The sequence below is a fragment of the Brachyhypopomus gauderio genome, chromosome 20 (assembly GCF_052324685.1).
Source record: "Brachyhypopomus gauderio isolate BG-103 chromosome 20, BGAUD_0.2, whole genome shotgun sequence".
NCBI lineage: Eukaryota > Metazoa > Chordata > Actinopteri > Gymnotiformes > Hypopomidae > Brachyhypopomus > Brachyhypopomus gauderio.
Window position 1 is genome coordinate 8,901,865 of NC_135230.1, and position 25,711 is coordinate 8,927,575.

Here is a 25,711-nt window from a genome sequence, read left to right on the forward strand (position 1 = left end):
ACAACGGCACATTTTTAAACCAAGGTCATTTATTAAATATTTACTTCAGCCATTTAGAAGGGGACAAACAAGTGTCATTTTGAGCAGAGGGTTCCTCACTTGGCCACCACCTCCTCCAGCTTGGGTTCTGTGGAGGACAGGGGGGGAAAAGTAGCAAAGAACTCAGAAAACACTTAAAATAATGGGAATCCCACTGAAAAGAATGACCAAATCATTAGTTACATTATGATGTACACCAAGATTAGATGATAAGCATATTTTCTTCCCAGACATTTTCAAATTCTTTTAGAGGTCAAATTTCTTTTTTGGTCAACAGATCTACACATCTTTTTTTCGCTGCCTGGACAAATATTTGGCTCTCTTGTTCAGCAAAGCAGGATTAAGGTCTTGGTCTTTGCACCAAGGTATTAAAAATCACAACCATAAATAATGTTCATTATGAAATACACAGGTTATTTAGCACTGTGTGCAACACATCTATAACCTAAAATTTTTGCTCACCGGGCTCCAGTTTGGAACATGACGTAGTTTGCATCCACTTAATGTGTAAATAAAGTGAAGTGGCCTTTGAGCACAGAGTTAGCGGTAGTACTTGAACCCTTGTAGTATTGGGAAAGAAACAGAGCCCTCTCACAGAATAATGGACACAGTCCTCTTGACCGCAACACTTTTGTCCCTCTGACTAGAAAACTACTGTACAGTCAAAGTGAAAACTGAGTAGTGACCTGGGAATTTGAAGTCAGGGAACTTTGTTAGGTCTCCACCTCCATATAGCCTCTGTAGTTTGGCAATCTCTTCTGTCATGTTCTTCTGGTAACTGGGGCCAGCATCTACCACTCCACCTGTGCTCCTAGATGCAGGGTACACGAAAATACACTGAGGAAAACACATTTTATTTAAAATAAATGTAAAAACTTAATGATGCTATTGCTTTTCTTAATCCATAAAGCATTATATGCTTATCTACTATTCCACTGAAGGAACATGTTCATTATCTCAATCCCTGGGCCAGTAATCAGAAGCAGTCTTCTTTACACTGATCTTCAGGGCCCTGGTCGGGGACATACTTGCTCTTGGTATTGTATTCGCGGATCTTGTCCAGAAACAGTTTCTGCACCGGGTCCAGGTCCTTGGCTCGGTTGAACAGCACCGCCGAGAGGCCGACGTTCCTGCGCAGTGTCACGGTCACAGCTGAGCGGAACAGAGACGACAGCCGGAAGAGTCCACGCAGCGCCATCCTGCCGTTAAACAACAAATATAAAACTGTAAATATCGTGTGTTGTCCCCCGTACCGACACAACCCGGTACCGGTCTGTGAACATTAACCGAACCGACCGAACCGTCCACGACTACACACGCTAGCTAGCGCGTTATGTTCTACCTCGAGGCCTTATAAAAACATGCAGTGTACCGTCTCGGTCTGGAGACCCAAATATAACCTTCCAGTGCATACTTATACACAACGTTAGACCTACAGGTCCAGTCTAGACGTGCCAGAACCACCGTGAAAGAAGAAGACCGCGGTCACCTTGCGACTATCCCCGTCCTCAACGCGTACACAAGCAATGGCCGCCACGCCCGCGCATTGTGGGTCGGGGGGTCTTCTTCGCTTTGATCTTCCCGGAGGGGAAGGCGCGCTGCCGCCACCTACCGAGCGGAAATGAACACGCTCAAAAAGGAGAATCGGAGACAGTCAGCTTACTTGGAGAGCTTCGCAATTTTCCAGGAGAGCGCATGAGAAACTCACCAGAGGTGGACATTCCAGGTTCAGAAAGTAAAACTCCTTCCCAGGATTTTATTCAAGCTTGCTGGATTTTCTAATTAGTGCAAGCCAGGTAAAATGAGTGGAATCAATCACAGTCCAGGAAGCCTGAGCAAAATCCTGGTGAGGACTCCTTTCTGAACCTGGAATTTCCACCTCTGAAACTCACGTACAGTCCTGTAGTAGACTCATGTGAGTATCTCTTAAATATAAGAAATATCCACATCCTTGTTGTAAATTCCTGCAGAGTGGTGAAGACTGCTGAGATCACCAGAACCCCACTTCCTTGTCTACAGAACATCTACCACCACAGAGTCCACAGGAGAGCTGCCTCCGTTATTAAAGACCACACTCACTCTCAGCACGGTTCACACATCTGCCCTCAGGCCAGAGGTACAGGAGTGTGTAATGCAAAACCTCTAGATTAAAGAACTCTTTCTTCCCCACTGCCATAAGTCTCTTGAACCTACCACAGAAATAAGGTTCATATTATAACTTCATGCCACTGTAACCTCACTGTAGTTTCTACATTCACTCTACTGCAGCCGATGTTTACAGCTGCATCGTTGCACATCTATAGTAATGTCCCTGTCTGTGAATAATACCCTCACCATTCATTGTTGTAATTCTGTACATATTTCTGTACTTGCTGTTGTAATTTCATTGGAAATTGGTAGCATTTTAGTCTCGGACCTCTATTATTTTGTTTATTTTTCTTGCTTTATTGTATTTTCTTTGTAATCTTCAATCTGGTGCATTCTTGGTGAGATTCAAAGAAAGCATTTCATTGTAGACAGAAACCTTACTGTGCAAATGACAAACTCTCTTAATTTAAATCTCATTAGCCACCTGCATTATTTAGTAACACTTATATGCCGTACTAACCCATTTACTTAAAGAATTACTGCACAGCAATGTAGAACCTTTGCTTACCATAATGAACTATTCTCTGAGCCTGGGCTACATTTATGGTGTGATTTTTGTTTCAAAATTCCACAGAAACAAAAGTAAATCTGCAGGCAAAATTCTTTGAAACAAAAATCACTCCATATATATTCCCAGTTCATTTAAACTTGCAGTCATCAAGCCGATAATTTTAAAACCTGGTCTTAATCCCCAGGAACTCTCCCGTTCTCCCTATAGGCCAATCCCGTTCATATCCAAAATTTTAGATAAAGTAGTTTCTTCGCAACTCTCTACCTTCTTACAAACAGAACATGTCTTTTTTCAGTCTGTTATTTCAGAGTTATTTCAGTTTGGATTTAGACACCATCACAGCACTGAAACGGCACTGACTAAAGTACTGAACGATCTCTTAATATCCTCTGATAAAGGACACATTTCTTTTCTCATACTGCTAGACCTCAGTTCTGCTTTTGACACCATTGATCATAATATTCTACTAAATAGCCTGGAGACACTCATTGGCATAAGAGGTCAAGCACTCTCCTGGTTCAGGTCCTACCTGACAGATTGTTACCAATTTGTACTAGTAAATAACGAATGCTCAGAGCGTACTACACTACTACTTTCAAGATTGTGAACTACATCTAGGACATTAAAAACTGGATGGCGTCTAATTTTCTTCAACTAAATTCCGATAAGACTGAGGTTCTGATTCTTGGGCCCAAAGCTGCTAGAAGCAATTGGGCTGATCCCCTTACCCTAGATGGTTTTTCAGTATCACCTAAATCTACTGCAAAATGTGTCACTATTGATTCAGATCTTTCATTTGACACATATATGCAATGTCACTAAGGTTCCCTTTTTCCATTTACGTAATATCGCCAAGCTGAAACACTTACTTTCGTTTGCTGATGCAGAGAAGCTGGTCCATGCCTTTGTCTTGTCAAGATTGGACTACTGTAATAGTCTTCTAATTGGATGCTCTAAACAGTCCATAAAGAAGCTACAACTTGTCCAAAATGCTGCAGCTAGAGTACTATCTAAGGCTAGAAAATTCAATCATATTAGTGCCACTCTCGCGGCATTACACTGGCTTCCGTTTAAATATTGAATTGAATTTAAAATTCTTCTATTAACCTATAAGGCTTTAAATGTTCTTGCCCCACAATATCTGAGTGAACTCATTGCTTACTACAACCCATCTTGCCCTTTGCGCTCCCAAAATTCTGGATTTCTCTTAGTTCCAAAAATTTGTAAGACAACAGCCGGAGGCAGAGCTTTCTCCTTTAAAGCCCCTCAATTATGGAATAGCCTTCCAGCTCCAATCCGAGATTCTGACACAGCTCCAATATTTAAATCTAGACTTAAGGCTCACCTACTTAATCAAGCCTTCAGTTTATATTCCCCTTGTAAGGTGTGGGACTCAGGGCCCCCAGACGTTGAGATTTCTGATAATCTGAGATATTGATGCTGTGATCCAGCTGTGTCATGGCATCACTCTAGTTGTGACAATGACTTGGCTGGAAAGCAATGTCTCAGTGAGCTCTCATGACTGTGGTCACCTCTAAACCCCTCCCTTTAGTTTTGCTGCTATAGATTAGCCTGCCGGAGCCACATGCTAATCACTGGCATGTGAGCTATGTGTTTAAATCAATGGCTGTTTAAACTGATGTCCACACACTCAACCTCTATTGTCTATCTTTTTGCATGCTTCTACCTAAGATGATTGGATACAAGCACTTAGGGGATGGTCTGGCATGCCGGTGGATGCACTGATGCTAGGGTTGGATGTGTCATTGCAAGAAGATGTGCTGATTCTAGCTCCTACCTGAGGCTCACCATCTTGCACTGAAGGGACTGTGACTACTTGGACAGAGAACAAGAACCATAACTATAACTGTATAACCACCTTTTGTCCACAAATACGGACTTGTGCTAGCGGGCTGCCCAATGGAGGATGGGTTCCCTTTTGAGTCTTGGTCCTCCCAAGGTTTCTTCCTAATCCACACCATCATAGGGAGTTTTTCCTCGCCACTGTCGCCTTTGGCTTGTTCATTAGGGATCTGGACCCATACGATTGTAAAGCTGCTATGTGATAACGTGTTGTAAAAAGCACTATATAAATAAATTTGACTTTGAATTTGACTTTGACCTTGCCCACTAATGAAGGGCAAATCTGTCAGTTTTAACTCTACAAGTTATACCGTCTATTCTGGAGAAATCAGTTAAGAGTCTAGGTAGGTGGTACACCGCAGCACTGAACGACAAAGAGCAGGTTGTAGAGTTAAGGAAGGAATTGGGTGAGGCTATTAATAGTATCGATAAGTCCTTTTTGCCAGGTAAATTAAAGTTGTGGTGTTTGCAGTTTGGATTGTTGCCTCGTCTAAGGTGGCCACTGACAGTGTATGATATTCCAATGACTGAAGTTGAGAGGCTAGAAAGAATTGTTAATAAGGCTGTAAGAAAATGGCTTGGGGTTCCACATTGTCTTAGTAGTGTGGCATGGTTTGGGAGAGGAGTACTAGAACTGCCACTAACAAGCTTAGTTGGGGAGTTTAAATGTGCCAAGGTAGGCAGAGAAATGTTGTTGATGGGGTCGAAAGATGCACTGATCAAAGCAGCGGCACCAGTGACATGTACAGGAAGAAAGTGGAATTCCCAAGAGGCAACTCAGGCAGCAAAGAGGGCATTGGAGCATAGAGATGTTGTAGGGCAGGTGCAAAATGGTAGGGCAGGACTAGGGTCAGGTGATACATGGAGGGCATTCAGCAAGGCCACATCTCCTGAGAGAAGACGAATGGTGACTGGTTTTATTCGAGAGCAGGAGGAGGAAGTAAGACGGGCAAAAGCTGCAGGACAGAGTAAGCAGGGTCAGTGGATGAAATGGGAAAGTGTAGAGAAGAGGAGAATCACCTGGCGAGAGTTGTGGGCATTGGATGCGAGTCGTATAAAGTTTCTGGTGGGAGCTACTTATGATGTGCTTCCAACTCCACAAAACCTTGGGCAGTGGTTAGGTGAGGATCCAACTTGTAAGCTATGTGCAGGAAGTGGTACATTGAAGCACATCCTGTCGGCATGCAAGGTGAGTTTGTCACAGGGACGTTATACATGGAGGCATAATCAGGTACTTAAATCACTGGCAGGTGCACTTGATAAGAAGCGTTTGGAAGTTAGTGGCATGCCAGTTACTAGTTCCAATAGAGTAATTAGGTTTGTGTGTGAGGGGCAGCATAGCAAGGAGCCAGCACAGTTTTCAAAAGTTGGCGATAGGTGGGCTGATGCAAGAGATTGGAAACTGTTGGTTGATGTAGGCTGTAAATTGCAGGTTCCAGAGTGTATTGTTGTCACAAACTTGAGGCCAGATGTTGTGTTGTACTCTGAAAGTAAGCGGATAGTGTATTTCATAGAGCTAACTGTTCCGTTTGAGGACGAAGTTGATGCAGCATATGAAAGGAAAAGGTTGAAGTATGCAGATTTGGTGGCTGAGGTAAGAGAGCGGGGCTGGCAAGCATATATTAGACCTGTAGAGGTAGGGGCTAGGGGTTTCGTGGCGAAGTCTACCACAAGACTACTGGCTGAGTTTGGATTTAGAGGCTGTGTGATGAGAGCAGTGGTAAAGGAGTTGTCAGAGGTAGCTGAGAGATCTAGTCAGTGGGTGTGGCTAAGAAGGGCTGAGGGTAGGTGGGGTAAGGATAGTACTTGAAGAGATAAATTGTTTGGTGGGTGTGATGTTGAGATATGGGTAGGATTGTCACTTGCCTTTTCCGATAGCCGTCGGGTAGCAGGGTTGTTGGTAATTTTGTGATGGGCTACATTGTGAGCTTGGAGGGGGGTGGGTCTGGGACGCCAGACTCCACTGATGAGCCTTCTGGAGGTGTTGGGGGCTCAATTCATCGAAACACCAACGAAGGGAGGTGCCTTCCTGATGACCCCAAGGAAAAGCTTGCAAGGTATTGTGTGTGTCCATGTCACTTTGTTTTGAAGGTCAGTCCAGGTTTGTTTGGTGGTCTGAGTACTTGGCAGTTGAGGCAATGGACCATGAACATAGTGCGCTGTGCTTCTGGATCCTTGTCGAGCCAGTATCAGATTGTAGCTGCTGCTGTGTTCTGTTCAAGCAACTAGTGTGTGCATAGGGTGTGTGAAATCTATCTTGTCTTCTTAGTAGTATTGTGTAGGTATTATTAGATCATGGTTGTTGGTTGGTTAATACATCCTAGCCAAGCCTGTTGCATGACTCCGGATGTTAGGTGCAGGATTTATCATCTTCCTGTTTTATGTTACTTGGTGTCTAGTTAAACTAGTGACTGCTGTGAAAAGGGCAGCTGACAACAGGGGAAAGACTCTGTGACAGCTTGGAAAGACAGCTGACAAGAGGGAACAGACCCTAACGGTGCTGCCATGGGCTAGCAACTCATGGCAGCAGCCACCATGGTACCCATGTGTGTGCAACCAAGTAAGCTACATTGAGGAATAAAAAAGCAATACCCCAAGAGTCAGCGAGAGCAGGGGTGGAAGATGACTCACAGGTGGATAACACGGTTACGGACTTTGGAACGGACATGACTACGAGAAGTGGGTTGAGCATACAGGCAGGCAGGGTGGTAGGGGAAAAGGCGCTGCAGACTTGCGTGTGTGGGTGGCGCAAGGTCACGTCAGTGAGAGGGCTGAGGATTCACCAAGGGAAGATGAAATGTTTGAGTGAAGGAGTGCAGGGGCCCCGCATTGAACAATACCTATCACAGAATTGTTCGAGTCAGTCGGCTGAAGTCCAGCGGCAGGTTAGTTACCACAGTCCGCAGGATATCAACACCCTTGTTACTATAGAGGCCAACTCAAGCACAGGAGGTGGAGAGGAGGATAGCGGTGATGGGCCAGGTGTTAGTGGAAAGCAAAAGGGAAGAGAGAAAGGGTTAGGGCACAGATCGAAGGTTAAATGGCCTGGGGCAGGTGATAAAATGTTGTGGAGGAGTGTTAATGAGGATTTGAAAGGGATGTTGGAAGGGTTGAAGGGAACAGCGGAAAGTAAGTTGAACAGGCTAGGTAAAGTTATCTATGATTATGGTGTTGCAAGATTTGGTGTTGTGCAGAAGAAAGGAATGAGTAAGGCGGTTTGTAAATCAAGGAGGCAGGTAGAAATAGGAAAACTTGTCAAAGAGTCAAGGTTATTGAGGAAGCAGTGGAAGCGGGGTGATGAGCAGGAAAGAGAGGGCATTGAGTTACTGCAAGACGAGTTGAAAAGTAAGTTAGGGAAATTGCGGAGAGCAGAAGCTATGAGGAAAAGAAGGAAGAAGAAAGAGCGCGCTAGAGAGGCATTCTTTAAGGATCCGTTTAGATTTGTTAAAACGTTGTTTAGTCAGGAGAAGTCAGGGAGCCTAAAGGTAGGAAAGAAGGAGCTTGAGGGGCATTTTCAGAAGGTGTACTCAAGGGAGGAAAGGACTAGTGAGTTGAAATTGCCAGCAGATATTCCGCCAGTAGGTGACCTACAGTGGAAGATGGATGTTAATCCCCTTAAGTGGAGTGAGGTACAAGATGTAGTGCGGTGTGCAAAAGCTGGTTCAGCACCAGGGCCTAATGGAGTTCCATATAGATTATATAAAAGTGCGCCAGATGTTTTAAAGTTGTTATGGAGGTTGATGATTATAGTGTGGAAGAAGGGGATTATCCCAAAGGATTGGCGAAGGGCAGGTGGTGTTCTTATTCCGAAAGAGAAGGATTCTGTAGCCATAGAGCAGTTTCGTCCCATAAGCTTGCTTAATGTGGAGGGTAAAATATTCTTTAGTGTAGTTGCACGTAGGTTGGCAGCGTTTCTGAAAAAGAATAAGTTAATTGATACATCGGTGCAAAAAGCAGGGATTACAGGTTTTTCAGGGTGTATAGAGCATAGTAGCATGATTTGGCACCAGATTCAAATAGCAAGAGCAGAGAGAAGAGACCTACATGTGGTATTCTTGGATCTGGCTAACGCTTTTGGTTCGGTACCACATGCATTGTTGTGGAAAGCATTTGAATTTTTTCAGATTCCAGATGAGATTACGAGGTTAGTTAAAGCTTATTTTGGAGACATTCAGTTTTGTTTCAGCACAGAGGAGTTTGTTACATCTTGGCAACGTCTGGAAGTAGGTATAATGGCAGGGTGCACAATCTCACCATTGGCATTTACAATGGCAATGGAGGTGATTATTAGGGCTTCTAAGTGGTTGTAGGTGGGGAGAGGCTGCATGATGGCACCCGGCTCCCACCGATTAGGGCATACATGGATGACATGACTACATTGACGACAACTGTTCCATGTGCTCGGCGGCTGTTGGAGAAGCTAGGTGATAATCTTAGGCTGGCTAGGATGAAGGTTAAACCCAGTAAGTCTAGGAGTGTTTCAATTGTGAAAGGGAAGTTGACACAAGAAAAGTATGTGATGGAGGGAGAAGTAATACCGTCTATTCTGGAGAAATCAGTTAAGAGTCTAGGTAGGTGGTACACCGCAGCACTGAACGACAAAGAGCAGGTTGTAGAGTTAAGGAAGGAATTGGGTGAGGCTATTAATAGTATCGATAAGTCCTTTTTGCCAGGTAAATTAAAGTTGTGGTGTTTGCAGTTTGGATTGTTGCCTCGTCTAAGGTGGCCACTGACAGTGTATGATATTCCAATGACTGAAGTTGAGAGGCTAGAAAGAATTGTTAATAAGGCTGTAAGAAAATGGCTTGGGGTTCCACATTGTCTTAGTAGTGTGGCATGGTTTGGGAGAGGAGTACTAGAACTGCCACTAACAAGCTTAGTTGAGGAGTTTAAATGTGCCAAGGTAGGCAGAGAAATGTTGTTGATGGGGTCGAAAGATGCACTGATCAAAGCAGCGGCACCAGTGACACGTACAGGAAGAAAGTGGAATTCCCAAGAGGCAACTCAGGCAGCAAAGAGGGCATTGGAGCATAGAGATGTTGTAGGGCAGGTGCAAAATGGTAGGGCAGGACTAGGGTCAGGTGATACATGGAGGGCATTCAGCAAGGCCACATCTCCTGAGAGAAGACGAATGGTGACTGGTTTTATTCGAGAGCAGGAGGAGGAAGTAAGACGGGCAAAAGCTGCAGGACAGAGTAAGCAGGGTCAGTGGATGAAATGGGAAAGTGTAGAGAAGAGGAGAATCACCTGGCGAGAGTTGTGGGCATTGGATGCGAGTCGTATAAAGTTTCTGGTGGGAGCTACTTATGATGTGCTTCCAACTCCACAAAACCTTGGGCAGTGGTTAGGTGAGGATCCAACTTGTAAGCTATGTGCAGGAAGTGGTACATTGAAGCACATCCTGTCGGCATGCAAGGTGAGTTTGTCACAGGGACGTTATACATGGAGGCATAATCAGGTACTTAAATCACTGGCAGGTGCACTTGATAAGAAGCGTTTGGAAGTTAGTGGCATGCCAGTTACTAGTTCCAATAGAGTAATTAGGTTTGTGTGTGAGGGGCAGCATAGCAAGGAGCCAGCACAGTTTTCAAAAGTTGGCGATAGGTGGGCTGATGCAAGAGATTGGAAACTGTTGGTTGATGTAGGCTGTAAATTGCAGGTTCCAGAGTGTATTGTTGTCACAAACTTGAGGCCAGATGTTGTGTTGTACTCTGAAAGTAAGCGGATAGTGTATTTCATAGAGCTAACTGTTCCGTTTGAGGACGAAGTTGATGCAGCATATGAAAGGAAAAGGTTGAAGTATGCAGATTTGGTGGCTGAGGTAAGAGAGCGGGGCTGGCAAGCATATATTAGACCTGTAGAGGTAGGGGCTAGGGGTTTCGTGGCGAAGTCTACCACAAGACTACTGGCTGAGTTTGGATTTAGAGGCTGTGTGATGAGAGCAGTGGTAAAGGAGTTGTCAGAGGTAGCTGAGAGATCTAGTCAGTGGGTGTGGCTAAGAAGGGCTGAGGGTAGGTGGGGTAAGGATAGTACTTGAAGAGATAAATTGTTTGGTGGGTGTGATGTTGAGATATGGGTAGGATTGTCACTTGCCTTTTCCGATAGCCGTCGGGTAGCAGGGTTGTTGGTAATTTTGTGATGGGCTACATTGTGAGCTTGGAGGGGGGTGGGTCTGGGACGCCAGACTCCACTGATGAGCCTTCTGGAGGTGTTGGGGGCTCAATTCATCGAAACACCAACGAAGGGAGGTGCCTTCCTGATGACCCCAAGGAAAAGCTTGCAAGGTATTGTGTGTGTCCATGTCACTTTGTTTTGAAGGTCAGTCCAGGTTTGTTTGGTGGTCTGAGTACTTGGCAGTTGAGGCAATGGACCATGAACATAGTGCGCTGTGCTTCTGGATCCTTGTCGAGCCAGTATCAGATTGTAGCTGCTGCTGTGTTCTGTTCAAGCAACTAGTGTGTGCATAGGGTGTGTGAAATCTATCTTGTCTTCTTAGTAGTATTGTGTAGGTATTATTAGATCATGGTTGTTGGTTGGTTAATACATCCTAGCCAAGCCTGTTGCATGACTCCAGATGTTAGGTGCAGGATTTATCATCTTCCTGTTTTATGTTACACACACAAAGTGTCTTAAAAATGTTGCTAAGTTTGTGGAGGGTGCATTACTGTTAATAGCATTATGTAAAGAATGATGAACAACCATAAACGGAATCAGTATGTACATTCAAAACTTTATTTATGGAATACAGTGTATAAAGCATAGTTTTCCCAGTCAAAGCAAATGTTTCATACACTTACACAGAGAAGAAAAAAAAATCACAAAAATCACAAAGAACGAAAATGAAGAAACCTGCTATCTGTGTATCTCCAGTACAGTTCTGCCACTATAGCCTGCTTAACCTCGTCTGCAGATGCGATCGAACAACTGTGATTACAGTCGTTTTAGCCTCCATCATTAACCAGCCCGGGGTACCAACCTCTTCACGCTTGGCCAGACTGCTCTACGAGATCCCTCAATCAGCAAAGCACAGAGAAAAATTAGGGGGAAGAGAGACTTCTAATTGAACACATTCCTCGTGAATTTGAAGACACTCGCCACAGCAGTGCAGACATGTTCTAATGCATGCTAGGTGGGTTGTGTAGCTTTGTCACACTCATTAGAAGAGCTATGTGAGACTTTTGAGTGAGTGGCTTACTTACAGTACACGCCCCCCTACCCTGTTCATCAAATCAGATGTGCAAAGGACCATGGAAGTAGAGCAGATCTTAGCAAGCAGTCACTCCTCCAAGATCAGCCATTCTATTAATTACCCCCCCCCCTCCCCCATCAGGGTAAGAGAACAGAGACTGTGCAGCACGCACTGTTTCTCATTTAGACCAGTCTTCAATTATCCTGCTTGCCTGGTCTGTTCGATATTTCCAAGCTCTGCTCAGTAGTTCATACGTGCATGACAAGTGGCCGTGTAGTCGCAACCTGCCGTTCGGGGTGACATCCTGTAATAAGCCGGATAATTAAAGAAAAAAAATGGGGGGTGATAGTAGTGATAGGAGTGATAGGGGTGATAGGAGTGATAGGGGTGCCTACAGACTGTGTGTAGCTGGAAGGGACAGGAAAATGGCTGGGTTATCCACCCAGCAAAGGCTTTCTCTCTCTCTCTCTCTCTCTCTCTCTCTCTCTCTCTCTCTCTCTCTCTCTCCCTCCTTCATGATGACTGCCTGAAGCACTGCACCTGTTTCACTGCTGTGGGAGCCGCGGTTCCACGCATGAGAGCAGAGACGTGAGAGAGAGAAGGCATGAGAACAGAGGGATGAGAAAAGAGGGTTGAGAAAAGAGGGGAAAATAACCCTCCACCCTGCGACGGAGAGGCTGGGGGTGATGTTTTTTTGTTTTAACTTTTCTTTACTTTTCTTTTTTGTTTGTTTTGCTTTTCTTTTACAACACATGGGACCATACAAAACACAAAGCTGGAAAGAACATACCTACAATACATACAGTGAATACGGCCCCCGCCCTCCCGTCAGGCCATGGCCCCCCCAGGTAAACACCCACCCAGGCCCCTGAAAATCCCATTACAAAACACATACAACCACGTGATTTCAGAATGGAGACTGAAATTAAATAAAGTGGATCGAGGGAGCAACTAAATACATCTCCGAAATGCATAGGAATAAGACACTCAAACGTAAAGACACGTAATATACACAGACAGATTTATCCAGCCCCCAGTAACTGGAGGAACTCAGCAAAGTAAAAAAAAAACAACAAACAAACAAAGAAAACAAACAGACAAAAATAAAATAAAATAAAATAAAAGCACTGACCTCTTAAATCGTGCTTATATGATATCAAAGCAGAAAGCCAATTTGACTACGTCTGTTTTCTCGTTACCGAAATTTAACTCACGTGTTCACAAGTAGATACTAAATGTTTAAACCCTGCTAAAATGACACAATCTCTACATGAGAGAGGACCCATTCAGATAGCAGAAGAGAGTTTTTTTCTTCATGGTTTTCGTCATGCACTAAATAGGTACAGCTAGTTTCCCCGCATTACGGCAACACGTTAGACGCAACTAAAAAAATTCTGTCTTTCTCCCTTTTTACAGTGATTTTTTTTTTCTTGAAAAACAAACCAAAATAACCCAACAATCTTAAAATAAAGTCCTCATTCGAGAGTAGATGAATCTTATCACTATAATCATATTGTCGTTATGATTTTAAACTTTATAACCTGGCATAATCCAACACAGCACAGCTGTCATTGAAGCTCACGAGGGACACTATAAGGACAGGTGACTGAAGACGGGCTCAGGGGAGGGACAGGGACAGCCGTGTCTTTAACACTAAACATTTTAGCCCAGTGTTTAGCAGTTGAAGTAGTGTGGGAATGGACAGTGTGGAAACACTCTGGTAAATGTCCTTAAACACAGACCTCGGACCAGGTAAAACTATCCAAGCTAATATCGAGGAAGGGGAACAAACCTGACCTTGGATCAGTGCTTAAGGGCACTTGCTCTCCATGCTGAAAAACCAAGCTCTTGCAGTAGCATTAGGGTTGCAGTAGCCAAGTGTTGACCAACTGACCCTGCAGCCAGTGAAAGATGCAAGTCTTTTTGATTGACAGGGGAAGCGACCAATCATCTGTGGACTACGTGAAGTAAGTCCTTCCCTACACTGTCCAGAGTGGGTTTACAGGGAGTGGGGTTAGGGGTCATGGGTCAGGGATTCTGCCTAGGAAATTGAACCCTTAATTATGCATTTGCTCAAAAAACTTGTAAGTGGGATTTTCATAGCCGTTCTGCTGCATTTTAGAAAGATGACGCTCCTCTGGGGTGATAGCAGCATCCACCTGTAGAGAGAGAGAGAGAGAGAGAGAGAGAGAGAGAGAGAGAGAGAGAGAGAGAGGGAGGGAGGGAGAGAGAGAGGGAGGGAGGGAGAGAGAGAGGGAGGGAGAGAGAGAGAGAGAGAGAGGGAGGGAGGGAGAGAGAGGGAGTGAGAGATAGAGGGAGTGAGAGATAGAGGGTGAGAGGGAGGGAGGGAGGGAGATAGAGGGTGTGAGAGATAGACGGTGAAAGAAAGAGAGGGAGGGAGGGAGAGAGAGGAAGAGAGAGAGGCATAGAGAGAGAGAGAGAAAGAGGGAGGGATGGAGGGAGATAGAGAGGTAGAGGGAGGGAGAGAAAAACCAATGCTTATCTAAATACATATAATTACATTATCCCATTAAAGCTGTGTAAGATCAACTGTACTGCCATACACCTACAGAAGAGGCAAATGAGAACAGAGCCCCTGGAATAAAGAAGTCAACATGCTGAATCTTTAAATGGCAGAGATGATGAATCAGATGTAGAGCTGCAGCCCTTCATAACCCACATTCACAGCCTCAGATTGAGCTGACGTGATGGACTGAGGCCCAGCTCCCCCAGAGTCACACACAGAGGCTGACGGAGGCTGACGGAGGCTGACGGAGGCTCGCCCGCCCACCCGCACTGACCTCGATCACGCCGTGATGGATGGACGTGTACTGCTTCTTTCTCAGCATCACCAGGGTGATGACAATGATGGTTGCTATGACGACACCTCCAACCATCAGGCCAATAATAGCGCCCTTGTTGGAGCTGACATCTTCGGCGAAAAACACCTAACAAGTGAGGGAGACGGTTTGAGGGGGGTGTCGGGGGTGAGAAAGGGAAGAGAAGAAAGAGAGATGTTAAAATAGCGGTGGGGAGAACTCCAGTGCTAGCAAGAATGCTCAGGGGAAGCCATGGCAGCTGCTATCGCCATGGGCCCCTGTTGCCATGCCAACCTGACCTTGTAACGTGGTAACAAGGACGATGCTGCAACACTCTCCTGGCATCGCGTTAGATCTGATCTCGGGAGAATGTGTGTTTGTGTGTGTGTTTGTGTGTGTGTGTGTGTGTGTGTGTGTGTGGAAGGAAGACAGGAATCTGGAAACGATTATGTCAAGTGAGTATGCATGCGCCTGTGGTGTGCGTGTGTGTGTGTGTGTGTGTATGTGCGGGTGCGTGTTCAGGTGCGCGATGGCGTATATACCAGCTTCTGGTGGTGCACCTCATAGCCAGCGCTGTGCCTCTCCTCCGCCTCCATCCTCAGCTCAGGGACGTCCTCCGGTTTCAGCCCAGACACTGCAGCGGGTGGAGCAAATGCTGTTATAACACGCTTAGGTCAAAAGCTCAGAATCGGTCAACATTATCTGGAAGCGGCACGAATGCTCTGACCGAACTGGCCTCGTGTTGGTCATCCAGGCTAATGGCGTTATAATTGCGCAGGGGTATCATTTTCCTGGCACACACTTTGACCCCTAATATCAGTTGTGTGAATGGCGCAGTCTGTCTGAGAACTGCTAGGCTGGCTAGTGTATTTCTCATGAATTCATCTCTTTTAACGAATGCAGTTGTAAAATTCATATATGGATTTGTTACGCATAATAAATGCACCTGGACTCGTTGGAAGGCCTCTGTCAGGGACTGGCCGAGCATCGACAGGTTCGACTGCACAGAGGAAAAGAGGGCCTCTGTCACCGAATGTGCTCCATACACACATACTGTGTACTTTTTTATTTTTTGAGACTTGAGAGACGTTGTGTGGGTGTGTACCGTGGTTCTGGGTGTTGGGCTGGTTGAAGCTCTCTGGGTGGATGAAACCCAGGCCGTCTAAGCCCAAGTGCTGGGTGTCCTCGGACGGGAGCAGGTCCAGCGTGGCCGTGCTGTCGGGCAGGTCCGGCATCAGGGCGTCATTACCGTAACTCACCCTGCCGTCGCTCTGCAGCGACGCCAGCTGTGCGGACATCTCTTGCTGCTCACGCTGCAGGAGCTCTGAGGGCGTGAGAGAGAGAGAGAGAGAGAGAGAGAGAGAGAGAGAGAGAGAGAGAGGGAGGGTTAGCTCTGGCTCCGCCCCTGACCTGAGTCGTCTGCTTCTATCCCACAGTGCAGCGCCTGCATTTGCGCGGGTGACGCTCCATGACGGTGCTGACCCAGCTCAGCCCGGAGTGGAAAGTTGCGCAAAATGCAGCAGAAAGGGAGAAATTAGAGCCTGACGAGAAGGTTTGTGGAAGAAAGAGCTGAAACGATCAAATTAAATGAGAGCTGAGGGCAATCAAGCATCGGGGGAAGAGAACTGGAAAGCACAAAGGAGAGAGGGGCAGGAGACAGAGGGGCAGATTAAAAACACAGGGTGGCACAGAGATCAATGCTGGAGCTCTAATTAAAGCTGGACTTAATGGAAGAGTGACTCCAGAGAGCAGAGGAGTGTGTGACAGAGAGATGGAGAGGAAGAAAGAGAAAGGGAGGAGGAGAGAGGGAGGATGATGAGGAGAGAGAGATTGAAAGAGAAGAAGAGAGGGGGAGAAAGAGAGAGAGAGAAATAGACTATGACTGATTCAGGGACTCACAGATGGTCAAATGACGCATAGGACATAAATAAATACCCCACACACACTCAAGGAGGATGGAGGGGGGGGCAAAACAAGAAGGAGAAACAGACAAGACGTAATATGCCATATTACGTAGTAGCCGACATGAGCTCAAGATGCAGGTGGTTGTCAATGAATGTTTATATTTCAGAGTTTTTTTTATGTGCAAGCTGTTGGGTTTGTGTGAGTGTGCATGTGAGTGTGTATGTGTGTGTGTGTGTGTGTTTGAGAAATACTCACCCACTTGCTCCTGGATATCTTCCAGTACACCTGGCACCTTGTAGAGAAGCCCCAGAGACTGGTTCATCCTCTCCTCAATCACACGCAGATGGGTCAGCACCTGAAAGTGAAGCCAGAGAGCTTGAGGTGTGAAGTTCTAATCCCGTTATCCTTTCAGCCGGCTACGAAATGACTCATCCAACGGGAGGTCCAGAATCAATACAGGCCATTTTGACTTCAAAAATCGAAAATGAAATCCAAATGTTAGGAATAAACACAAAAAAGCAAATATAGCCGCAAGCGGCGATAGGCGGGTTCACACACACAATAAGCAAAAGGAAGCCCAAAAGGTCCTTTAGACCTAAAAGTGAAAAGAAGCTGTTTGGGTTTGGCCAGTGTGTGCTCTACAGATAGTGTGTAATGACATCTGCATGTGTCAGAAAGGGAGACACAGAAACAGCACATCTGGCTAGGGCTGCATCTATGTGAACAATATAGGAAGGCCTGCATGTGTCTATACATGATTGGGCCTGTATATCACCGACAGAGAGAGATTGAGGGAGCCAGAGACTATGCTTTGTTAATTCACTCTTTACACACCTAGCATGCCTAACATGACTGCCCATGTATTCAAAGTATGAATGTAGTCTGCAAAGCCTGGCATTACATGACTGACATGACTGGCATGACTGGAATGACATCACTGCCATGGCGAACAAAATTAACATGACTGATATGACTGACATAACTGGCATGACTGTAATGATTTGATGATTTGACTGAAATGACTGATATGACTGGACTGAAATGACTGATATGACTGGACTGAAATGATTGGCATGACATGACTTACATGACTGGCATCACTGACATGACTGATATGACTGACATGACTGGACTGGCATGTCTGATATGACTGACATCACTGGCATGACTTACATATACTATACATATACTATAGATATGCATACAAACTACATACATTTAGGTAGAAGTGTGTGTGTGTGTGTGTGTGTGTGTGTGTGTGTGTGTGGTAGTGTATGTACTCAAACTATGACAACATATACTAATACATACATACATAAGTATACATAGAAACTATACATACATATAGGTATAAAGGTGTGTGTGTCTGTGTGTTTGTGTGAGAGAGAGACAAAAAAGAAGCCAAATATCAGTTTGTATGAGCATGTGTTAGTCACTGAGATATGGGTGGGTATGGCTAGGGAAGTGTCATTGTGAATGCTATAGGAAGGCCTGCTTGCGCCTGTATGTGTGTGTGCCTGGTTAATAGACACAGAGAGATCTAGGTAGCCAGAGCAATGTTTACTTAGGGCACAGAGATGGGAGGGGGAATGTGGGTGAGAGTGTGAGAGAGACTGAGAGTGTGAGTTTCAGCTTGCGTGCGTGTGAGAAGGAGAAGGTGACAGAGAGACTTTACATGCATTTTTATGCATTGTATACAATACTGCACTGTAGAGCCATACGATAACCGATTTAGATGAAACTTGACAAATTTGTTCAGGATGGGATTCTGAATGGGCTTGTGCATTTTGGTCAGAATTGGGTAAAATTTGAAAGAGCTTTAAGAATATGAATATTATATGTATCGATGCTGTCCATTAAAAAATATTTAGCAGGTATAAGTGTCCTCAAATCCAAAATCTTTGGATTGTTTTTTGATTTCACACTCTGTAGAGTATTATAAGACTTTGCTTGACATGATAGTATGAAAATCCTAGGAGGAGTATGAAAAGTGATGATTTCAAACTATTATTAACTGTAAATAAACTGTGCATTTTTTAATAGGACATGTAATGGGAAAGTTGTTCGCACTACTGCAAGGAATCAAAAGAGTCCAATTGCATGTTCCCAAGTGGAATTATGTAGGGGATACACTTGCTTTTTTTGCAATAGCGCCCCCCAGTGGCCAATCGACACCCGGCTGGATTATGTCATAGGGGGCGTGCACTTGTCCACACCCAAGAGGTTTCGTGCAGATCGACCAATGGTAAGCCTGTCAAACGCGTGCCGATCACTGATTGGCCGATTACGTCAGCCATTTTGGAAGTATGGCATGTCTGCTTTAGGACCTGGTTCCCAGAGGCCCATAGATGATGTCTGTCAAGTTTCATGTGGATCGGCCAATCTGAGTGCATGGGGCAAATTTTTGCATGTTATAGCGCCCCCTAGCAGGTGAGGTATGGCAACCTCTGCGAGCTGCCCCAGACCCTCACACGGAAGCTGTCTGTGAAGTGCCATCTCATTACATGCAAGTTTTCTTAAGTTAGAGCTCCATATGCGCAAAATTTACTATTGAATTTATGCCCCCTCATTTGATTGGCTTATACTGACTAGGTAGTGAAGAAATTAGCATTTTTGTTGGATACATTTTAAAGTTCAGACTCTTCTGAACGTTTTGATACCACATATGTGCATGTATGTGAAAAATCCAGGGACTAGTTCGCGCTCAAAGATGTGTGTGATTTTGCACATTATGCAAATTAACTCGAAATCTAAGTGGGCGGAGCTTAATGGTTGTATATTAATTGTCCTATTGAATTTAGTCAAGGAATGTATAGGAACTGGAATTTTGGTTCTAGGACCTACGGTGTAGAAGATATGGACAAAAAGTCAATATGGTCCGCTATAGCGCCACCATCAGGCCAATTTGGGTCCCTGTATGGGAATCTGGTCCTTGGAGGTAACTGAACCTTTTTGCCAAGTTTGGGGTTTCTAGGCATTACGGTCTAGGCTGCACAATACGTTTTAGGTCAAAAAATGGGACAAAGAATAATAAGAAAGAAAAATTCTAACAATTACAATAGGGTTCCCACACTATGTGTGTGTGAACCCTAACAATAAACACACTCAAGCCTTCAGAAACTCATTTTCTGTCCATTGCCAAAGCCTGATCTCCGGCGGAACAGCAGGAGATGAAGCATGCGGCAGTGTGTTGGGTCACCCCCCTACCCAGAGAGCGGGGGAGGGGCGCCACTGGCCGGCTACCTGAGGTCGGATCTGGGCGGCCTTCTTGGGGTCTACCACGCGCACGTGCTCAAAGTGTTTGAGGGTGTGCTGCCTGTCCTTCTGCTCAGCACGCACGTACTTCTTCAACAAGCTGAACACGTGACGAGGCTAGAGAGAGAGAGAGAGAGAGAGAGAGAGAGAGAGAGAGAGAAACCAATTTTGGGACAATTGGGATAAGCTTTAAAAAAGAGACCCTGAAGGACTAGCGATACAAATTGAGGATATTTGCACAGTAGAATGAAATGGAAATCCTCAACAAAATCATATAAACACAAAACTGGAGGAGCTCGAGTCAGCTATTAAAGATTATCAAAACCCATTAGACTTCTCAATTACTGAACAGGAACTCAAGGAGAAAGTTAACAAGCTAAGAGTAAAGAAAGCAGAAAGCATGTGGGCCTGATGGTAAACTGAATGAAATGATCAAATTCTCAAGTTCTAAATTTCATTGGGCTATTCTGAAACTGTTTAAACTGGTTCTTTGTGTATGTTTCTTCCTGGAAATCTGGAAACAAGGACGAATAACTCTTTAAATCCAGAGATAAATTCGACCCTATCAATTACATCTGTGTGAACAGTAATCTGTGGAAGTTAATGTGTAGCATTTTAAATTCTAGATTTCTAAACTTCCTTATTAAACACAATGTCCTGAGTAGAAGTCAAATTGTATTCCTTCCAAATTACAGCAGAAAAGATCATAATTTCACTCTACACACCCTAATTGACACATGGTCCAAAACAAAAGAACAGTTTCTGCATGCTGAATTTCAATGTCTCCCTGATGCAGAGAAGCTGCCGTATGTTCTTGGTGAACATGGAGAGATCAGCACACTAGCAGGGCTAATATATATATGAGAAAGAGTGAGAAAAGTGCATTTATTCTTCTAGGAGGAGGAGGAGGGCACAGACCAACTGGTCAGCCATTATTTGTCAGCCTGTCACTGCCCTGGGTGTGAGTGTTGGGAGCTGGCAGCAGGCCAACAGTCAGCCATATGGCATGGTTTCGTGCCGCTAACGTGTATTAATATGTTAATATGAATATAATAATAATAACATGAATATGTTAATGCGAAGATTCCGCCAATGGTTTCGTATGTTTGATTATTCGAAAGGGTTGTGCTTGGCAACTTGTTTTCACTCTTGAGGAGGGTAAATGTGCTAGCACGCGGGGGTAAATGTGCTAGCACGCGAGGGTAAATGTGCTAGCACGTGAGGGTAAATGTGCTAGCACGCGGGGGTAAATGTGCTAGCACGTGAGGGTAAATGTGCTAGCACGCGGGGGTAAATGTGCTAGCACGCAAGGGTAAATGTGCTAGCACGTGAGGGTAAATGTGCTAGCACGCGGAGCAGCCACGCACATGTTCAGTGCTTACTGGGTTTGGCATGTAGAGACAGGACTGAGGTTTATGGCCGAGAAGAAAGATGCTGTCTGCTAAAGGAAAGTTCTTAAGGAACACAAACTGAAGGTGTTCGTGCTTTAGCCATGTGACAGAGGGACCTCTGGTTATACTACAATGCTACACTATGCCAGCACAAACCCCCATCCTCACAATGGAGCGCAGCAAAGCTAACGACATCGAATGTCTCGGTACTAGGACGTCTTAGGAAAATTCACAAGCTTTTAAATTTTTTTTTTTTTTATATTAGGAATGGAGCCCCCAGATACAGCGGTTCTGGAGTTAGCATATTCTCTCTGAATAATCACATTCTCTTCTCCCTTCCTCTGCTCCACTTCGTGAGTCGGTGCAGTCTTAACTGGAACAGGCAAAGAAAATGAAAAGACGAAGATTGGATTGAGGGTGAGGCTAGAGGAAAGGAGAGAGCAGAAAGGAGATAGAGGGAGAAGGAGAGAGGGATAGAGAGTGACTGGACGGGAAGATAAGTGTCAGGAATGCAGTGGAGCAGAAAGCGGGTGAGTACACAGAGGGAGAAGAGGAGGGAGAGGAGGAAGAGGAGGGGGTGTGCAGATGGTGAAGGGTTATGACTGGAGTCGGCGCTGTGTGAAAAGGTCTCCGTGTGTCTTTATGTGTGGAACACACATTATCTGCCTGGCCTTAATACACAGAGCAAACAAGTCAGTAATGGTCAAGCTAAGCTGTTTAGTATATCTATGCTGGTTTGTGTGTGTGTGTGTGTGTGTGTGTGTGTGTGTGTTACCCGTGGCTGGTCAGCCTGCAGGGCATTAAGGAAGTTCTCGAGAGCCTGGCGGCGGCGGTCGTTGAGAAGGGCCTCCACCCGGGCCATGTGGGTCTCCACCAGCTGCTGCCTCTCGCTGGCTGCCTCCTGTTCCAGCGCCTCCACCTTCTCCTGGAAGTGCTGCTCAGGCAGGAGTATAAGACAGAAGGGACTTTTAATGTAGAGACTTTTAATGTGGATTTTATCTAACAATGGCTGTGTAGTGTAGCTTTCCCTTCTGAAATGAGCCTCCTTCCACCATATCGCAGAGGAAACCAGAGGAGCGGGGAAGGAGTGCCGAGGAAAATCTAATCGGAAATTCGAGCCCGACCTTAACAAAGCCCCACGGGGCATAATTTCAGGAGGCATTGTACGCCTTTGGGCAAGGATTTCCAGGTGTGGCGTTCCGGGCGGAGCTCACCTGGATGACTGCCTTTTTGTCAGCGCGGGGCAGACTCTTAGACTGCCTCTCTGCCTCCTCCCACTCTCTCATCACCTGCATGGAGAAATGTAGAAAGCCTGCGATGAGGACACACGTGATACTCACGTGACACTCACGACATTAACAACCACCAAGCCGGGGAGTCTGAAGCCCTGTGGAATCCTAGGCTTGTTCCGACACACTAGCCACACCTTAATAATTGCCCCATTCTACCTGGATCGCCACTCAGAACAGCACACGGCTGATTGGCTGGATGAGTAGGCAGAAAGGTGCCGGATCAGAACCTCCCAGCTGAGTCAAACCGCGTCTGGCGTCAAGTCCGTAATGCCGCTGACCCTCACCTGAGACATCCGCTCTCGGTGCTTGGCCTCCAGGCTCTCCTTGGCCTTCTGGAAGTGGGCATGTTCGTTCTCATCAGCAGGAGTCTCGAGATAGCGGTCGACGGCGTCCGGAGAGCTGGGAGAGGTGGTGGGCACTGCCAGAGGGGGAGAGAAGAGATAGATAGACAGATAAATACTTTATTGATCCCAGAGGGAAATTCTTGAAGGTTGGAGGAGAAGGTTTAAGAGCAACAATCGGCTGATTGACGCCAAAGAAGCTGAGCTGACAAAACACACACCAAAAAATGGATAGTTCATAAGAGTAGGGTGGGTCCTGGCTAACTGCTGGGTTAGTCATTGAAAGAGCAGGCTGGCTACAGAAAGATCTGGAAAAAGATGTCTGAAAACAAGGCTAAAGTAATCAAAGATGTAAATGTAATTTCAAATTGAATTGATCAAGGATGAGAAACTGTGGCACTTTGCAGACAAAGTGTTACTCAGAGTGCCACAAATTCCTTGTGGGAGAGTTTTTAATTTGGAATGTTTCCTCATGTTTGCACCATAACAAATAATGTAATCGTGAAATTATGTCTGCCATGCTAGCGGACTGAAAGTTCTTACATAGCCCTGTGGTGTAACTAAAAGGGTTCGGACATTCCAGTAAATAAACGAATGAATAGACATGTGGGAGGAATCACATTTTTAATCAACAACACACTGGTCCCAGGGATACACACCAGCTGGTTTTACTTCCAATGTGAAGACTGTTAAGAATTTGTGAAGAATTATAACAGTGCGAGAGGTTTAGATTGTGACGTCATGGATGAAAGCTTTCAACACCGCATAACTGTACTCTGTGTCCTACAGACCGAAAGAATCCTGCATTTGGAGGGAATGAAATTCCAAAGCTGGCACAACCGGTCTGTAATTAAATTAGTCCAATGACCTATATCATTAGGTACCCAGTTTCCAAACTGACCCCATTTTAGCAGGAAGAGAGAAATTTTTAGATGCCCTTTCTAGCATTTTGAGATGGAGTACAGCTGGTGGCTGTAGGAGTGTGAGGAGGGGAATGGTTTGGAATCTGGGCCTACAGAGTAGAACAGGCAAGAACACAAATCAGGGAAGGATCAGCAACCGGTGAGTTCAAAGGTCAGAGGGTCACTCAGGATACAGTGATGAGCAAGCACACGCACACTCACGCAGCACGCACGTGCACACACACACACACACACACACACACACACACACACACACACACACACACACACACACACACACGTGCCTACGCGGTGAGTGTTAGTCTGTGAGAAAGTACCAGAAGGGAAGGGAGAGGCGGAGCCAAGCTTTGTTCTCATCTGTAAACCAAGCTGTGGCCGGCTAACACAGAGGCTAAGACGCGTGTGCTAACGTGTCTTCTCAAATATGCACGCACGCCGCAGGAAGCTGTTAGTGAGGGCGTCTGAGCGGGCGCGGCAGGGGGTGGACTCGTGTGAGAGAGAGAGAGAGAGAGAGAGAGAGAGAGAGAGAGAGAGAGAGCTAGGGCACGCCAGGATAGGAGAGTCACGTGACTGCGGGCACGGTCGTCGACTGTGACGGAGAGCGGGCGCACGCGCTCGAGCGTGACTTACGGACGCGGCCGCAGACGGAGAGGCAGTACTCCTCCGACTCAAAGTTATTGCGGTTGCCCCCGCAACCGCCGTAGATGAAGCGAGCACAGCGGCCCTCCTCACGCACAAAATACCAGCGAGGCAGCATAGCCCTGCACGGACCTGTCTCCGCACTGGCCCCGCACACGTCTGAGAGAGGGCACGCATCAACACACACACATCAACACACACACACACACACACACACATCAACACACACCCACACACACACACACACATCAACACACATGCATCAACACACACACACATCAACACACACACACACACACACACACACACACACACACACACACACAACACACATGCATCAACACACACACACATCAACACACACACATCAACACACACACACACACACACACACATCAACACACATGCATCAACACACACACACATCAACACACACACACACACACACACACACACACACACACACATCAACACACACACACATCAACACACACACATCAACACACACACACACACACACACGCATCAACACACATGCATCAACACACACACACATCAACACACACACATCAACACACACACACACACACACACGCATCAACACACATGCATCAACACACACACACATCAACACACACACACACACACACACATCAACACACACACACACACACACACACACACACACACACACACGCATCAACACACATGCATCAACACACACACACATCAACACACACACACACACACACATCAACACACACACATCAACACACACACACACACACACACACACATCAACACACACACACACACACACGCATCAACACACACAATGAAAATGGAGCTGTTAATGGGTAACACTGTTTATACTGTAACACAATCATCCTTTTCATTGTTGATGATCTATGAAGCATGACTCTGAAATAATGAAGCACACACATACACACACACAATGCTCTTTCCTTCCAACACACACACCTCAAACACACACACACACACACACACACACACACACCTCAAACATACACACACCTCAAACACACACTCACACACACCTCAAACACACACACACACACAACTCAAACACACACACACACACACACACACACACACACACACAACTCAAACACACACACACACACAACTCAAACACACACACACACCTCAAACACACACACACACACAGGCAGTTTCTTACCTCGCACCACTTCCTCAACTGATTCGGTCGTAGTGGTTGTGGTGGTAGTCATGGCAATGCTGGTGGTCTGCTCACTGTCACTGCGCTCATCGATCAACTCGTCATCTTCCTCGTCCTCCTCCTCCTCCTCCTCCTCCCCATCTCCATCCTGGTCGTTCTCCAGAGTCTCTTCCTCTTCCTCTTCAATGTCATCCT

General features: G+C 45.7%; 2 protein-coding genes across 5 annotated transcripts in view; both read right to left on the reverse strand.

Moving 5' to 3' along the window:
* Positions 1–9: 9 nt before the first annotated feature.
* Positions 10–1,665, reverse strand: atp5pf (ATP synthase peripheral stalk subunit F6). Of its 3 annotated transcripts, none has more exons than XM_076982874.1 (4): positions 1,529–1,665; positions 1,068–1,238; positions 726–850; positions 10–127 (listed from the first exon to the last, which is right to left on the reverse strand). In XM_076982874.1, the coding sequence occupies exons 2-4, from the start codon at positions 1,235–1,237 to the stop codon at positions 96–98; spliced, it is 327 nt and encodes a 108-aa protein (XP_076838989.1). In that variant the 5' UTR covers position 1,238; positions 1,529–1,665; the 3' UTR covers positions 10–95. The 3 variants fall into 3 exon arrangements, with proteins under 3 accessions (XP_076838989.1, XP_076838987.1, XP_076838990.1); XM_076982872.1 differs by having other exon boundaries at positions 1,476–1,611; XM_076982875.1 differs by having other exon boundaries at positions 1,412–1,529.
* Positions 1,666–11,271: 9,606 nt separating this feature from the next.
* The window catches only part of appa (amyloid beta (A4) precursor protein a), a 30,000-nt gene continuing 15,560 nt past the window's right edge, over positions 11,272–25,711 (reverse strand). The window contains exons 6-17 of one of the 2 annotated variants that reach the window (XM_076983228.1): positions 25,517–25,711; positions 24,307–24,474; positions 22,697–22,830; positions 22,335–22,409; positions 21,896–22,054; positions 19,718–19,846; positions 16,730–16,829; positions 15,675–15,893; positions 15,516–15,569; positions 15,112–15,203; positions 14,552–14,698; positions 11,272–13,909 (exon numbers count right to left, since the gene is read on the reverse strand). The exon at positions 25,517–25,711 is cut by the window's right edge and continues 56 nt beyond it. In XM_076983228.1, coding sequence (XP_076839343.1) covers positions 13,808–13,909; positions 14,552–14,698; positions 15,112–15,203; positions 15,516–15,569; positions 15,675–15,893; positions 16,730–16,829; positions 19,718–19,846; positions 21,896–22,054; positions 22,335–22,409; positions 22,697–22,830; positions 24,307–24,474; positions 25,517–25,711 — 1,574 coding nt within the window. In that variant the 3' untranslated portion in view covers positions 11,272–13,807. The remainder of the gene's footprint in view (positions 13,910–14,551; positions 14,699–15,111; positions 15,204–15,515; positions 15,570–15,674; positions 15,894–16,729; positions 16,830–19,717; positions 19,847–21,895; positions 22,055–22,334; positions 22,410–22,696; positions 22,831–24,306; positions 24,475–25,516) is intronic. The other variant, XM_076983229.1, reaches the window with a different exon arrangement.